The sequence below is a fragment of the Elephas maximus genome, chromosome 5 (genome assembly GCF_024166365.1).
Source record: "Elephas maximus indicus isolate mEleMax1 chromosome 5, mEleMax1 primary haplotype, whole genome shotgun sequence".
NCBI classification, from domain to species: domain Eukaryota; kingdom Metazoa; phylum Chordata; class Mammalia; order Proboscidea; family Elephantidae; genus Elephas; species Elephas maximus.
In genome coordinates, this window is record NC_064823.1 from 149,791,931 (window position 1) to 149,808,765 (window position 16,835).

At 43.1% G+C, this 16,835-nt stretch overlaps 1 protein-coding gene and 1 non-coding gene across 8 annotated transcripts in view; both read right to left on the reverse strand.

Moving 5' to 3' along the window:
* CC2D2A (coiled-coil and C2 domain containing 2A) overlaps positions 1-16,835 on the reverse strand; it is a 442,728-nt gene that overhangs the window by 90,867 nt on the left and 335,026 nt on the right. For 6 of the 7 annotated variants that reach the window (XM_049886470.1, XM_049886471.1, XM_049886472.1 and 3 more), the window contains 4 exons: positions 13,083-13,245; positions 9,303-9,439; positions 8,539-8,670; positions 1,043-1,252 (listed from right to left, as the gene is read on the reverse strand). In XM_049886470.1, the coding sequence (XP_049742427.1) occupies positions 1,043-1,252; positions 8,539-8,670; positions 9,303-9,439; positions 13,083-13,245 (642 nt within the window). Of the gene's footprint in view, positions 1-1,042; positions 1,253-8,538; positions 8,671-9,302; positions 9,440-13,082; positions 13,246-14,239; positions 14,510-16,835 lie in introns of those variants that run through there. The other variant, XM_049886475.1, reaches the window with a different exon arrangement.
* TRNAF-GAA (transfer RNA phenylalanine (anticodon GAA)) lies at positions 587-659 on the reverse strand. Its single transcript has one exon. It is a non-coding gene; the product is annotated as a tRNA-Phe (tRNA).

Here is a 16,835-nt window from a genome sequence, read left to right on the forward strand (position 1 = left end):
CAACTATTTCTTTCATTCTTAAACAAAATTCAAGCACTGAAAAAATGTACATGTCCACCTTAGTTCTCAGGCCCAGGTAATCAGGATGCTCAGGACAAGTATTACTTTTATGTGTGTGTCTCTTTCGTGTTCCTTTCAAAGGCAAAGGGGGTCTTCCTGTGTCATGGGTATGCAGTGGCCGTCTCGTGATGCAAAGACATCTTAAAAATATAGACCGATAAAAGAAGGTACAGTGGAGCTACATCTTCTTTGGGCAGAAAGGTTTTAAGGTCAGGGCATGGGGCTAAAATTGCCTGTAGTCAAATTATACCTGAAAATCCTATGGGCTAGTGTCACATTTGAAATAAAGCCAGTATGGATGTTAATTTCTTTGAGAACCAATTGAAGCAATGACTTGTGTTTACCAGCCAACCAACCTCATTGCCATCCAGTCAATTACGACTCATAGCAGCCCTGTAGGACAGAGTAGAACCACCCACCCCTAGGGTTTCCAATGAGTGGCTGGTGGATTCCAACTGCCGGCCTTTGGGTTAGCAGCTAAACACTTAGCCACTTGTGCCACCAGGGCTCCAAAAGTAACTGAAGCTGCCGAAACCCGGGATTGAACCAGGGGCCTTTAGATCTTCAGTCTAACGCTCCCCCAGCTGAACTATTTCAGCTACCTGACTTGTGTTTAGGTACCATATTATGGATAAATACATATGAAAACAAAACGTATCTCTCAGAACAGAGATTCTCAGGCAACGAATGGTCGGTCTCCAGGATCTGAGATTGTTGCTACAACTAGCAACTCCCATCTTCCATCCAATGCCCAGTTCTGACAGGTGAAATCACTTGTACTGTTTATACAAATCTTTCCCTTTGAATCAAGTGTGGGCCATTGAGTTTGCACAATTAAATGCGTACCATCTCTACCCTGCCTTTTGGGGCTAGGTAGGACAATGTGTCACATGTCCTGGACACTGCTGTGAAGTGTTTTCTTTTTTGGGCTCCTCATAAGAACCAACCCATCAACAACAAAAGCAGAAGAAATCATGTGTACCTTATCGGTAAGAAACTTTGCCTTGTTTCTCTGACGTCTTGCAAGGTGCTGATCATATAATTGAGCCAGCTTGGCTGCCAAAACATGCTCTCGGCTGAAGCAGGGGTGGTGAGTGAATATTAACCCTACAATGTCAATGTCCAATTGGAAATTGCCAGGAGGGTCTCCAGCTCCAATCATATGCGGACTATTGCTGACATATTTTACCGCCTGTCAAAGAGAGCAGAGTATGGGGGGACACTGTTAAAGCACTTACTCCAGAAGGATTTTCTAACCTGCAAGGGGAAAACAGTCAGATACAAAGCACGTCCTACCCACCTGGTCAAACCAGGTAGAAGGTGCTGGATTACCTCTTTTCAGACTTTACGGGCCTGCTCTTTTCTGAACATTTGAAAAGTGAAAAGAAAGACAAAAAATGAGAATAGAAACCATTTCACTCTTGCTTTCCTGTGCCTTTTAGGTTTCATTTCTCTGTTAAGTCATACTTCCGATCTTTATCATACGGACTATCCTGTTTTGTGAAATCTTGGGTGTTGTAGCTGAAGACCTTGGAACTCTTTTCAGGAGAGAAGCATTAGATTTTAGTCCAGACCAACAGTTTTTTGGATCATAGATATATCCTGATGTGACTAAAATTTAAAAACATATGGAGAAATTTTTATTCTGTTGGCAGCAGAAAAAGACCAACTTTTACTTATCTGCATTTCCTGCAGGTGCCTAGTTTTCCTGGGAGGGAAGGACGTTAGTATGTAAATAACAGAGGCAGAGGAAGGCGGAACAGCTGAACTGACTGTGTGGGGGAAAACAGAGGGGAATTTTCCAGTGAGAATTTATTGGATTATTGGTGTGCAGATTGTCAGGTAAACCTCTCCCTCTTCCTGTCTCTCTTCCCCCCTCCTTCCCTCCCTCTCGTAAAATATTCAAGGTATTCTACATTGATAACTACTGCTTTTGTGTGAATACAGTGTTTGAGGTTGGTGAGCTCAAAGGTGAAAGGCAGACGTCTGGGATATTCTTTGATTTTCCGCCTTCATTTATCCTCCTTGTTAGAGACACTGACTACAGTCAGGATGGGGTGGTTGGAGACAAATCCTTCTATCCTTCCCTTTTGCAGAGATGAATTCTGGAAGCTATAGGTATTGTTTAGAAAATGATGATATAAGATTTCTGGGCACAAGTGTGTGATTTACAAGTTATGAGGTTAAATGGAAGTTGCAAAAACTCTAGCAAGCATATAAGATTCTACCCTTAATAACAGGGATTGTGAGGATGGCACAGGACCAGGTAGTGTTTCATTCTGTTGTGTATAGGGTCGCTATGGGTTGGAATCTACTCGATGGTACCTGACATCAACAACGTTAACAAATTGTGGGTAACGTGTCCAGTAATCTCTTCATTTAATTCTACATAGAATATTGTAAAGATGCTGGATTTGGGCCAGAAGCCTTGGATTCTAGCTCTGACACTACCTTTAACTCACCCTAGGATCTTGGGCAAGTCACCACACAGCTCTGGGTCTCTATTTCTTCATCTGTAGAAATGAGATTTCCTAGGTGGTGCCAGTGGTTAATGTACTTGGCTGCTAACCAAAAGGCTGGCGGTTCGAGTCTGCCTAAGGTACCTGGGCATCTACTTCTGAAAAATCAGCCTGTGAAAACCCTGCAGAACACAGCTCTGATCTGACATACATGGAGTTGCAGTGAGTCAGGGTAGACTCAGTGGCAACTGGGGAAAAAAAAAAAAGGCAATGAGATGCTGAGAGAAAAGCTTCAATTAGCATTGAGCAGATCACTAGGCATCTTAACACAACACTTAGCATATGTCATTTCATTTCTTCAATAGAGATTAACAAATGTGCACAATGTGGTAAGGCCTGTCCTCACCCAGCAGTCAGTTTAGAGGGGAAGACAGCCCTGGGATCTGGTCTTTTACAACACAGGCAGAAAGGACAAAGCCTGAGAGGTGCAGAGGGAGTTACAGAAGCCCAGAGGAGGGAGTCCATCTTACAAATCCCATGATCATGAGATTCTGACATTCTTTCCCATAAAACTAAAGAACAGACAAGGGGAATGTGGGCAAGAGTTTAAGGTTCACATTGTGTGTGTAAGAACGTGTACACGTGTATAGAAACATGTTAATATTTGTTTTACAGTGTGGTCTGCTTTACAGTTATGATTAGTCTGCAAAATAGCTTCCAATTTTTGCATTTTTGTTGCTGGGTGCTGTCACGTCGATTCCAACTCAGCAATCCCATGTGACAGATTAGAACTGTCCATAGGGCTTTCTAGGCTGTAATCTTTAAGGAAGCAGATCACCAAGTCTTTCTCCCTGAGAGCTGCTGGGTGGGTTTGAACCAGTGACTTTTTGGTTGGCCGTTGAGTGATTAACTGTTGTGCCACCAGGGCTCCTTATTTTGTGTTTATAGTAAAGCATGTGTATGTGAGTCTTCATTTACCAGTAAGTCCGCTCTTCTGTTGTGTTTGTCGTCTGCTTCATTCCCATATTCGCAGGTAAGGATATATGAACCGATTTCTTTTTAGCCATTCAATTTCATACTTTGTGTTTCAGGATTAATAGACTATTAATGTATATTTAGGACTCATGATTTCCTTTAGGGCCCCAGTATAGTGCATACTACATTTATATTAACAAAATCACAAGTTTTATCCTATAAAATAATAACATTCAATCCAACTTGAATGTGAAGACCTACAGATTTTTTTCTGTTTTAAAAATGTCCTTGTAAAATTAGGATGTGTTTATAAATCTGGCAGACTTGGATAGGAATGGATCGATACTCTCTTTGTTACCTACTGAAATACTCTGAATTGAACCTCCACTTGGGTTTAGAGGGAGGAAAGAACACTCCTGGGTATGGGTCATACTCCACTGATATTTTATATTTTATGAAAGCCCTAAGTAGCTTTGTATGGATTTGTTCTGATTATCAATAGCCTTACACTTTGGACCGCAATAATGGAAACCCATTTCTTTTCTCTTTGATTCCAGTAAAAATATTTACTTGTAACATGCATTAGTGTGAGAAGTTTTTAATCTGCATGTGGCCACTACGAGCCTTATGACTCCCCAAATTACCTGGGTTAGTGAAAAACTTTCCACCTTACAAAGACATCTAGAAATCAACATCAGTCCATAGACTTCACAGAACATTCCTCTGTGATTGCTTTGCTCCTGCTTGTTCTTGCCTTGCTCTTCCTCTTACCATCTGACTCTGGAGTCATGAGATCACTCAGGGTGTGGATCTCAGGTCCTGTCTTGTACTCCTCTTGGTATGGGTAAGTAACGTTGGTGGCATGATTCTGTTTACTTGTCATGTAGCCTACAGCACCTGTACTTTGCATTTCCTTCCCAAATCTGTATTAGCTCATGTTCCAAAAATTGCTGATGGTCTTTTCCTGAAGCTCAGTTCAACCAAGTATAAAAGGCTTCCAGGACTCCTTTTTTGAGATCACTTAAAAGACCCTGACTCTCTTCCTACTAGGGAGAAAGAAAGAACTGGTTCTTGTCTGTCTTTTTATTGTGTCTCTTCTTTCTTATACACTAAGAATGATTATGAAAACAATAGCAACAATTTCTCCCTAGAAGACATAATGGAGCATGTTATTTTAATTTTGAAATTGCTTTGATTCTTCAGTCTTCAACTGAAAACTGGAAACCAAAACACTCAGAAGTGAGGCATATGGGTTATCTGTTGGTGACTCAGCATGTGCAGAGATGCGTGCCCAAAGGAGAAAAAGATTAAAAAGTACAGAAAAATAATAATTATTGGTGGGATTGAAATAGGATTTCTACATTTGCCCTGGGAAAATGATAGCAGCAGAGCCCAGAGAGCTATTGTTCAGGTTGACCCTGGGAAGCTTTCTAATCGCCCACTGTTATGGATTGAATTGTGTTCCCCTGGCCCCCCCAAAATCTGTGTTGGAATCCTAACCCCTCTACCTGTGGATGCAATCTCATTTGCAAATAAAATTTTCTTTGTTATGTTAATGCATCCATATCAGTGTAGGATGTGTCCCAAACCTAATCACTGCTGAGTTAAAAGGAGTCACATAGACACAGAAAGAAGCAAGCACGAATGGGTGTGTGTGTCGGGGGCAGGAATAAATGCCACATGAGGATGACAAGGCACTGGGAATGCTGGAGCTAAATAAGCTGAGACAAGGATCTCCCCCCAGAAAGGACAGAGAGAGCCTTCCCCATAACCAGTGCCCTGAATTCAGACTTCTAGCCGCCTCAACTGTGAGAAAATAAACTTCTGTTTGTTAAAGTCACCCACTTGTGGTATTTTTGTTTCTGCGGCACTAGCTAACTAAGACACCCATCTGTGAACAGGCCATATCTCCTGGACGTGAGGTGAGGACACATGAACCCATTTATAACTGACAAGAGTTCTCGTTGGTACTGATGATGTGAACCATGGGAAAAAGCATGATCCCTTTCCTCTGGACCCTCTCATGGGTCATGTCCTCTAACACGTGGGGAATTCGGACCTGCCTGCAGTAGGAGAGAAGAGGCCAGTCAACACTAAAGGAGAAACAGAGAAAAGAGAGGTGGGGAGAGACCTGCCAGCACTGAGTCCCTGGTCCCAGCCCCTGACCCTTGGTTTCTAAAGCTCCTCCTTCACCTGTCTGATTTGTCCCAAGATCCTTCCCCGTTTCGTGAGTCACCGAGTTGCCTCTTTGCTTAAGCTAGTTGGCATTGGGCTATAATACAGTAGGCGACCAATGCTCCTGTGGTAAACTGATGAGAATGGCAGAAGGGGAAAGTAGCGATTTTATCGGGTGGTAAAGCCCAGGAAGGGGCCCCTGGTGGTATGGTGGTTAAGCACTCAGCTGCTAACCGAAAGGTTAGCGGCTAGAGCTGACCAGCTGCTCTGTGGGAGAAAGGTGCAGCAGTCTGCTCCTGTGAAGATTACAGCCCTGGAAACCCTATGGTCGCAGTTTTACTCTGGCCTGTAGGGTCGCTGTGAGTCATAATTGACTTGACGGCAATGGGTTTGGTTTGGTTTCAAGCACAGGACCGGTGTTTGGTGCTGCTGTACCTAGGGTCACTATGAGTCAGAGCTGACGCGACGGCACCTGACAACAACAAAAACACAGCTAACAAGGAGGTTGGAATCAGGACAAATTCCTCAAATTAGTATGCAGTTTTGAAAAGGGGAGACTCCTAGCTGTATGTCCCCCCAGGAACGCTATGCTGACTTCTAATCATAATGCCTCTATCATTAGATTATATTTCCCTCTCCCCACATTAGGCACAAAGCATTTTTAAGGCCAAGTTCAAGTGCTGCTACTTCTGTACCCTCAGAGTTTACCATCGCTAAGAATATAGTAGACTTTCCATTAAGGATTGAAAGAATAAAAATGAAAGAAAGGAAGGGAGGGAGGAGGGAGGAAGAGAGAGGAGGAGAGAAGGGAGAGGCAGGATGACAGTGGCGATTGGGACTGCTTTTAGATTTGGCTTAGTTTCCTTTTAACCAGTTGCCGTCGAGAAGATTCTGACTCAGGGCGACCCAGTGTGTGTCAGATTAGAACTGTGCGTGATAGAGTTTTCCGTGGCTGATTTTTCAGATGTAGATCACCAGGCCTTTCGTCTGAGGTACCTCTGGGTGGACTTGAACCTCCAGTCTTTTGGTTAACAGCTGAAAGTGTTAACAGTTAACACCCAGGGACTCCTAGCTTTCTCTTAAAACAAAACCAAACAAAGCAAAGCAAAACAAAACAAAACAAAAACCAAACCCATTGCCACCGAGTCGATTCTGACTCATAGTGACCCTATGAGACAGAAGAGAATTGCCCCATAGGCTTTCACAAGGCTGTAATCTTGACGGGAGCAGACTGTCACGTCTTCCTCCTGCAGAGTGGCTGGCAGGCTCGAACTGCGGACTATTCAGTTAGCAGCTGAGCACTTAACCACTGTGCCACCAGGGCTCAGTTTGCTCTCAAGATGTACTAAACTGCTTTCTTTATCTTTTGAGTCTTAACTCTTTTCTTTGCACTACATCTAATCTCTTTTCGTTATTTCTCTTTCATGGTCTCTAAATAGGTTCTGAATTTAAGGAAAGCAGAATATTTACTTTTAAAAATGACTTTCTCCACTCCCCCGCCTCATGCCTTGATAATTATTGTTTTTTGTCACTAGTGCTGAAATGTTACACATTTAAAATTACATGGGGTTTTGGAAGGAGCTGAGCCTTGCTCAGTGAACTCAGAAGTCACAGCCCACCAGAAAAGCAATAGCTGTGTAATTAAATGAGGGCGGGCAGCTCTGTGTTCAGCAACAGCCAGTATGGACCGAGCCTCTGTTCTAAGCACTTATGTGTATTATCTCATTCAGTCTTCACAACAATCCTAGGAGGTAGATACCAAGTATTATGATGCCCATTTTACAGATGAAGAAACTGAACCACAGAGATTGAAGTCCTGGCCCAGGTTTACCAGTGAATAGTAAAGCCAGGATTCAAATCAGGCAGTTTGGTACCAGAGCTTAGGAAAACCCAGTAAGAAGGACTTGCAGGATAGTAAACCTGCAGTTACATTAACAAATGGACAACGAGTGGGAAACAGTCTTGCAGTGTATGTGAGATGACAGAGAGAAAAGAGGGCAAAAGAAGAAAAATAAAGGCAGCTGACCTGGATCTGGGTGGCACAAAGAGGGAGCCCTGGTGGTGCAGTGGTTAAAGCACTCAGCTGCTAACTGAAAAGTCGGTGGTTTGAACCCACCAGCTACCCCAGGAAAAAGATGTGGAAGGCTGCTTCTGTAAAGATTTACAGCCTTGGAAACCCTACGGGGCAGCTCTGCTCTGTCCCGCAGGGTCACTAGGGGTTGGAATCAACTCGATGGCAGTGGGTTTGGTTTTGATTTGGCACAAACAGTTAAGTGCTTAGCTGCTAACCAAAAGGATGGAGGTTTGAGTCCGCCTAGAGGCACCTTGGAAACCCTGGCTGCTAACCAAAAGGACGGCAATTCAAATCCACCAGGCGCTCCTTGGAAACTGTGGGGCAGTTCTACTCTGTCCCATAGAATTGTTGTGAGTCGTAAGTGACTTGATGGCAGTGGGTTTTTATTTTTTTGGTTTAGAGATACCTTAGGAAGGCCTGGCAATCTACTCCTGAAAAATCAGCCATTGCAAACGCTATGGAGCACAGTTCTCCTCTGACACACATGAGCTTGCCATGAGTCAGAATGGACTCGAGGGCAACTAATCTGGTTTGGTTTAATCTGGATATGCAAATAAAGATGCTGATTTAGCCATTCCTGACTAGGACAATTTTTTCTTGTGTAAGAAGGGATTAGGTGGACAAAGCCAGACTCACTCATATCATACACCTGTTGTTTGTTCTTTATGTGTAAGAATGAATTAAAAACCACAAAAACGAATCAAGGTAGAATGAAGAGAATCGAGGGCCTCAAGCTATTCAAAAAGAGAAGGACTTTCAAGCAAATCCACGCATAAAAAATGGGTACAGGATTACCTTTTTATATACCATTTCCAGCTCTGCCTTAATATTCTGCTCCTGTTTTAGCGCTGGTGATCTTGCTGGAAATGGCTTGACGGGGTTTGGCAGTGCCAGGATTCTGCCATCATCTCCAAACCACCCCCTCCCCTGAAAATCAAGAAGAGGGAAGGGCAACATTTTCTTCTAATTGGAGGGAAAATAGTCTACAAAATAAACAATGTTAGAGAAAAATTCTATGTCAGTATACACAGTTCATGGACTTCCCTCCCCTCTATCCCGGGCCCTGGTAGAACTTTCAAAGTCTCTGTTTCCATTAGAAATCAAGACTTCACTAATATCCTTCACAATGAATTTAAGATGTAGTCCCTCCCCCACCAAAAAAAAAGCTTAAGAAAAAGCTTAAAAATGAGTACTCAAGAAAAAATTAAGTTCTCCTCGTTAAAGAGTAAAAGGAAAAACCGCAGGAGAAAAAACTGAAATGGATAAAATTGTATCTAGGAATGTTACAAATTTCCGTAAGTTGGGGAAAGATTGCCAATATTTGATTTAGTAGGAGAAGCACTGACCTAGTTAGTGGTAAGTGGTTTTTAGCAGTTGAGAGGTTGGATTGTTTGAGCGTCAATAAATGTCAATAAATAATTGACACAGTTAAGAACAACGAACCACCTTATGAGACACTCTCAAGGGGAAAGGGACGGTGGGTGCAATGGCTGCCCCATCAGGCAAAGAGCCTTTGTGAAGATTGCATGTGGGTCACACTTGGGAGCGCAAACGCTTACGGGCTCCTGCGTCAGCAATCTGTTCTCCATGATGTTCTGGTTTGTGCGGGGCACCTCTGGCCTCTCCCCAATGTAAAGGCCTTCATCTTCCAGGAATCTGGGCTGCACGTTCTCGGGAAGCTTTTTATAGGTAGGAACTGGATAGTTCACAAACAAATGAAAGAAACATTAGTGTCAACCTAAACGTTCCAAACTGGGATCTGATGAATAAAAACAACCAGCAGAAATTTGTGTTCTTGAGACTCCAAACTTAATTAATTTCTAGAACCCGAACCAAGAAGAAGACAAATGCATTTACTTACAACGTCATATTGTAGAATCCTGGATTTAAGGGATAACATCTAAATAATTCAGCACCTAACTCACCAGTGTGGTCTAGAGAGAGGAGTGTAACATTCAAATCAAAGGACTTAGGTCAAATTCCAGCTCTATTGCTTGTTAGCTGAGTGAATTTGGACCAGACATGTGACTTCTTTGGACTCCTTTCTTCTGTACAGAAGGGATAATGTTCATATACTTCACTGGGTTCTTGGGAGAATTAAATAAGGTGAAGTATGAGAAAATGCTTTGTAAATTAAAAAGTTACTTGAACAAGCATGATCACTACCTCATTTTTGCATTCACTTGCTATTTCATTCATAGAATAAATCTTTACTGGTCTCCTGTGCCAGGCACTTCCTGGGTTTGGGATTCAGCAAGGCCACTGCTGTCTTGGAGCTTAGATTCTAGTGGGGGCAACAGGGAGCAACAGCAAACAAAGATCAACACAAGATCATTTCAGAGAGTGATACTGCTGTTGTTGTTAGTTGCTGTCAAGTTGGCCGCAACTCCTGGAGACCTTATGCATAACAGAATGAAATGTTGCCCGGTCCAGGGCCATCTTCACGATCATTGCTATGTTTGAGTCGATTGTTGTGTCTGTTCTGTCAATCTGTCTCATTGAGGGTTTCCCTCATTTTCGATGACCCTCTACTTTGCCAAACATGATATCCTTTTCTAGCAATCAGTCTTTCCTGATGATGTATCCAGAGTAAGTGAGCCGACATATCTCCATCCTCACTCCTAAGGAGCATTCTGCTTGTATTTCTTCTAAGACTGATTTGTTTGCACTCTGGCAGTCCATGATATATTCAGTATTCTTTACTAACACTCTGGTTCAAATGCAGCAGTTCTTCTTCCATCTTCCTTATTCATTGTCCAGCTCCTCACGCATATGAGGGGATTGAAAAGCCCATGGCTTGGGTCAGGTGCACCTTAGTCCTCAAAGTGACATCTTTGCTTTTTAAGATTTTAAAGAGGTCTTTGGCAGCAGATTTACCCAATGCAATGCGTCATTTCATAAGTGCTATGAAGAAAATGCACAGGTGATAGTAACTTAGGGAGGGCAGGTGCTGTGAAGAAAACCTTGTCCCATGAGGTGATATTTGCACTGGCACCTGGAAGTTGAGAGGGAAGGAGCCAGTGATGGACAAGGGTATCGGCCCAAGGGAACAGCAGACACTAAGGACTGGGAGTATTTGGGAAACAGAAAGAAACATCCAGAATGCTGCGGTGTCGTGAGCAGGGGTGGTGCCTGGAGATGAGGCTAGGGGTGGGCACGAGTGAGCGCATGGAGAGCCTTGCAGGTCGGGAGAGGAGACTGGATTCTTCTGGAGTGTGGTGAGACCCACTGAGGGGCTCTAGGCTGGTGAGTGACCTGAGTGGTTGTAGAGTTCTACAACCACCCCTGGGCTTGCTGCATGCAGAGTGGCTAGAGAAGAGATACGGGGAGAAGCTGGGAGATGCTGACCTGGGAGGGTCATGATGTAATTTGGGAATTAATGACTAAAGGTAGTGACTTGTTTTTGTTTCATAATTATGCCCCTCTTGCTGTTAGTTGCTGTCTACTCAGTGCAGACTCATGGCGACCTTGTGTGTAACAGAACAAAACGTTGCCTGGTCCTGCGCCACCCCATCTTCGTATCTTTGTATGTTTGAGTCCATTGTTACGGCTATTATATCTCACCCTAGACCATGCGAAATCCCTGAACATATTAACTTAATAGTGTGTGACCACCAGGACACTCTGCCACCTCTATGCATCCATGAAAAACAACTAAAGCCACTATTCCTGGAAAAACAGAGCCCTGGACCCTCAGAAAACATGCAGCAAACTATTGTTCTACTCTTCCTTCTGTTTCACACCCCTCCACTGATATGTCTAAACTTCAGTTCATCACTAATCCAGGGGCCCTCAAAATTTTCAATTGAAACGTTTGTGAGCGCTTAACATATGCACAAACCCACTAAAAATATGTATATTTATTATATATGTGGTATTATACATACAAAGATAAATTAGGAACCAAAACCAAAAACTTTTTGCTGTCAAGTTGATTCCGACTCATAGCGACCCTATACGACAGGGTGGAACCACCCCATATGGTTTCCAAGGAGCGAAGGGTGGATTCGAACTGCCAACCTTTTTGTTAGCAGCCGAGTGTTAACCACTGCACCACCAGGGCTCCTCACTGTAAGTAGTCTACTTCAAAACATGTGCTTTTTTTTTTTTTTTCCCCAATGGTTTCCCCATATGCATATAGAATAACTGCCAGGAATAAACCTTATGTTTTAATTTCTTTGAGTTTTGTTATTTTTTTAACACTTGGAACGTATATGATTCAAAATAACCTATTAAAATGAAACAGTAATTTATTCTTGATTCAACATTTAATTGGAATTCAGATAGAACATGAGAAATGAATATGAAATCCATGTCCAAAATTCTATCAAGATGTACCTGCTCCCTCCCCCTCTTCCCAACTTGAAGCAGGGATAGTAAGATAAGCCCAGACCCCCCTAGCAACCTGAGGCTGGCTCTGTTACAGGATTGATGCATTCTGCATTTTTAAATGTTAACTGCTGTAACTGCGTGATCATGGTACCCCTCAGGCATTCTCAGGAGGAAAGGAGATTCCAGGAAAAAAAAAAAAAGAGAGACAAGGGAAACCCAGTATGCAAAGGAAGCAAAGAGCAGTAACTGGGAGCTAATCACACGGCCCCAACTCCAGTACCCTGCCATTTCCTAAAAGCGAAGGAGCCCTGGCCAGTCTGAATCTCAGGTCTCACACAGAGACCTGGTCACTGATTTGATGAAGGGGCTCCTAGAGCAGCCTAGGATTTTCTGCTGTTCTATCAATAAGTATTTGTTGAATGGATATTTTTCCATATTCTGTGTTTTTTGTCCACCACCCATGTGTCTGTTTGTCATACTGTGGTGGATAGCATGTTGCTATGATGTTGGAAGCTATGAGACCAGTATTCCAAACACCAGCGGGTTAGCCAACGGTGGACAGGTTTCAGTGGACTTCCAGGCTAAGACTGATGAGGAAGAAAGGCCTGGCAATCTATTTCCAAAAATTAGTCAATGAAAACCCTATGGGTCACAAGAGACCAATGTCCCACATAGTTCTGGAAGATGAGCCCCCTAGGTTGGAAGGCACTCAATATACACAGTGGCTGCAACAATGGACTTGAGTGTAGCAACGACCATGAAGATGATACAGGACCAGGCAGTGTTTTATTCTGTTGTGTTTGGGGTCACCACGAGTCTGAGCTGACTCGATGGCAACTAACAGCAATAACAACATGTTTTTTTGTTTGAAAATATTTCTTGATTATTAAATCACATTAAAAACTGGAATCATTTATGGAAACTAGGTATCCTTATACACCATCCACCATTCCTTTGAAGGCAAATGAAGGTGTCAAAGTCAGGCAGACGATTAGAAGAGCGAGTACCTGTCAGACTGCTGGGTATGAACAGGATTCCTTTTTCCATCTGCATTTGAACATGAAGGCTTTCATAATCTGCAGGTCTGACCACCACAAAATCCTCAGCCATATGATCTAAGCCCAACAGGAAGTCTTCGGCGTCTTTACCATTGAGCAGCCCCTCTTCGTCCTGCAGTGTGTTAAAAAATAGCATGAAAGAATCATGTTAAGATTAAGAGTCTACTTAGAAAAAGAATTAGTGATATTAAATTCATCCAACTTCACGTACGCTACAACAAAGTTACCTTTTCCTTTTAAATTTTTAATGAAAGCCTAAAACTGTACAGCTTTTCATATTTAGCAAGTGGCTTTTCTTTGACTGTTTTTCACTCTTCCACAGACCTGAAGATGGCAGAAGCAGAGTGGGCCAAAATCAGAGAAGTGAGGAGCAAACCGATTGATATCTCAGAAACCTGGCCTCCTTTGAGCGTGCTTACTTTTGGACATTTGTTTAAAGAACTTAGCCTCATGAGCTATGTAGTATTTTGTCATTCCACCTAGCACCAACCCACGGCGAAGGCACCAAGCATAGAGGTCAGGCGCCGTGACCCCTGGTCCACACTGCCTGGGTCTGAATCCCACCTTCACCTCTTACTGCCTGCGTGGCCTTAGGGAACTTGTTTAACCTCTGACCCTCAGTTTTCTCAACTATAAGATGGGGATATTAAGAGAGCTTACCTCTTACAGTTTTGTGAAGATAAAATTAAATGATGCATGTAAACATTCTAAGCACAGGTTGCGTAATCACAAATGGCAGTACGTTAATTTTGTTTAATCGAGTATTTTCCACACTATGACTAATTGTTATCCTTGTCATCATTCTTCTTTCTCTTCCTCCTCTTCTCCTTTGCTCCTTCCTTCGCCCTCTCTTTCTCCCCCTCCCCCTTTTTGAAACTTAAACCTGGTGTCCTTTTATGAGTAACTTCTTTTAAATTCCATGGAGAGACCTCCAGGGAGCTGAGGACGATGGTGGTAGCCTTGCTCCCTGCCTTCTCATATTTTCTCCCCAAATATACAATAAGAAGGGAAAAATAAGCCTACGTGGAAACTATGCCCTCAGCGCAACTTGAAGGGCAAAAAACTTTTAAAAATGGAAAAAAAAGAAAAAAAAGACAACCAAATACCAGTGTCCAGTCTTTCTCCTTTTGCTGCATCCTCGCTCAGCTGCAACCCCACGGTGAGGAAGGGTAGACTGAGGAAAATTGTAGGGCAGCCAGAAGCGGGTGCCAGTGAAGGGGCTCAGCGATGACATAAAACTTCCGCTAGAAAGGCTAAATCCGTTGTGAGTATAAAAACATTTCAAAAGCATCTGGGCAGACCAGAGCATGGACTGTGGGGAAGAGATTTCAAAGTATACCTGGGTTAAAAGGAGAGAAAAAAGGCAAAAAAAAAAAAAAAAAAAAAAAAAAAACCCAGAAGGGAGACATATCCTTTGGAGGACAGTATAGTGATTTAAGAAGGTGCTCACAATTTCTTGATACTTCTGCCTTCAAAAGGTGGAGCCTACTTTTTCTCTCTTTCATTGTGGGCAGTACTCAGTGACTTCCTAATATTGAGTAGGATATGGCAGAAGTAACAGTATATAAAGGCGCTCTGGTGGCTCGATGGTTAATCACTCGGCTGTTAACTAAAAGTTCAGTGGTTCTAACCCACCAGCCACTCTGTGGGAGAAAAGACCTGGTGATCTGCTCCCATAAAGATTACAGCCTACAAAATCCTATGGGACAGTTCTACTCTGTCATACGGCCACTATGAGTCAGAATCGGCTCAATGGCACACAGCAACAACAAATGGTATGTAAGGGGGTAGTGGTGGTTCAGTGGTAGAATTCTTGCCTTGCAAGTGGGAGACTCAGGTTCGATTCCTGGCCAGTGCACCTCAAGCTCAACCACTATCCATCTGCCATTGGAGGCTTTTGTGTTGCTATGATGCTGAACAGGTTTCAGCTGAGGAAAAAGGAAATTAGGAAAAAAAACCTGGTGATTTTTTTCCAAAAACCAGCCATTAAAAACCCTGTATGAATCACAGTGGTCCAAGCCGGTTGTGCATGGTGGCCCCAACCTCCACAGCAACAGCAGTACAACAGTGGTATGTAACTTCTGGGACTAGGTCATAAAAGGCCCCGTGACCCCTCTCCTTGCTTTCTCTCTTGCGTCACTTACTTTGGGGGAAGCTAGCTGTCATTAAGAGGACACTCAAGCCATCCTGTGGGGAGGTCCACATGGCAAGGAGCTGTGGCCTCCTGCCAACAACCAGCATTAACTCGCCAGACGTGTGAAAATGAGCCACCTTGGAAGTCACCCCTCCAGTCCCAGTCAAGCTGTCAGATGACTGGTCTTGGCCTGACATCTTGTCTGCAACCTCATGAGAGACCCTGCACCAGAACCACCCAGCTCAGCCACTCTTGGATTCCAGACCCGCTCTGTGAGATGATAAACGTTTATTGTTGTTTTAAACCATGATATTTTAGGATAACTTGTTACATGTTGTTGTTAGGCGGTATTGAGTCGGTTCTGACTCATAGTGACCCTGTGTGCAGTAGAATGAAACACTGTCCAGTCCTGCGCCATCCTCATAACTGTGGCTGTGTTTTGAGCCCATTGTTGTAGCCGCTGTGTGAATCCAAAATTTGTTACATAACAATAGATAGTTAATATAAGAAGGAAAATTTAGAGTCCTCAGTACAAAAGCGAATCATAAAATCAGGGGATTGACCACTCCCTAAAAGCAAAACAAAAAAAACCTGCCAAAATATCATGTACTCTGTGATATGATGCAATGAGAAAGACAAAGTGACACTTCTGTGCTATTCTTGGTCAATGTACAACATAATCTGCGCCTCATAGATCGACAGCGCCTTTAACTACCCAGCCCCCAAGGTCCTTTATGCCCTCAGGTCCAAGGGCCATTTTTAGTTTAGGTATACAAGTGTGTGAGGACAGACAGTAATCTGGAAATGTGAAGGCAAACAATGTAGAATTCTCAAGCATGGCTCCTTTCCAGGTAGAATTGCACCTGACATACAGGTTTGCTCAGAGGGCCTTAGGCTGGCGTTTAGAGGCCTAAAGTAGGGCTTGGTTTTCTCCATTTCAGGAATCTAAGTTATAATTTTCCACTGAAAGATAATCTATACATTTGTGAAGTCCTTTTAATGTACAAATCACGCCCAAGTTTCCATAGACCTACATAAGAAAATACATTTCTGGGAGGTATTTTTTAAGGGAAGAGTTGTAAGTTAAGCACAGACAAATGACAACTGTGCATGTTCTGGAATGTTCTGGTGTGTTTTCCTTTTGTCTCCTATATACCATCCACAATTATGGAATCTGAGTTACAGCCTGGGTGTGGCATTGGGAACAGAAGGCTGTTTGCTTGTAAGGTAGTTGGTGGGGGGTGGGGGTCAGAGGGACGTTGCATTTGCCTCAGAGAGGAAAACATTACATGTGAAATGAATGCTAATCATTGTGTGGAGCCTAGCAAGAAAATTCTGCAAGCCATGCTGTTCCAATTTTTGTTTTCCAGGAGAGAAAGATGGACAGATTTAATCAAGACCCTCACTACCAAGGAAACCCTGGTAGTGTAGTGGTTAAGAGCTAGGGAATGAGTTAGAACTGACTCATAGTGGCCCTATAGGACAGAGTAGAACTGCCTCACAGGGTTTCCAAAGAGCAGCTGGTGGATTTGAACTGCTGACGTTTTGGTTAGCAGCCGAGCTGTTAA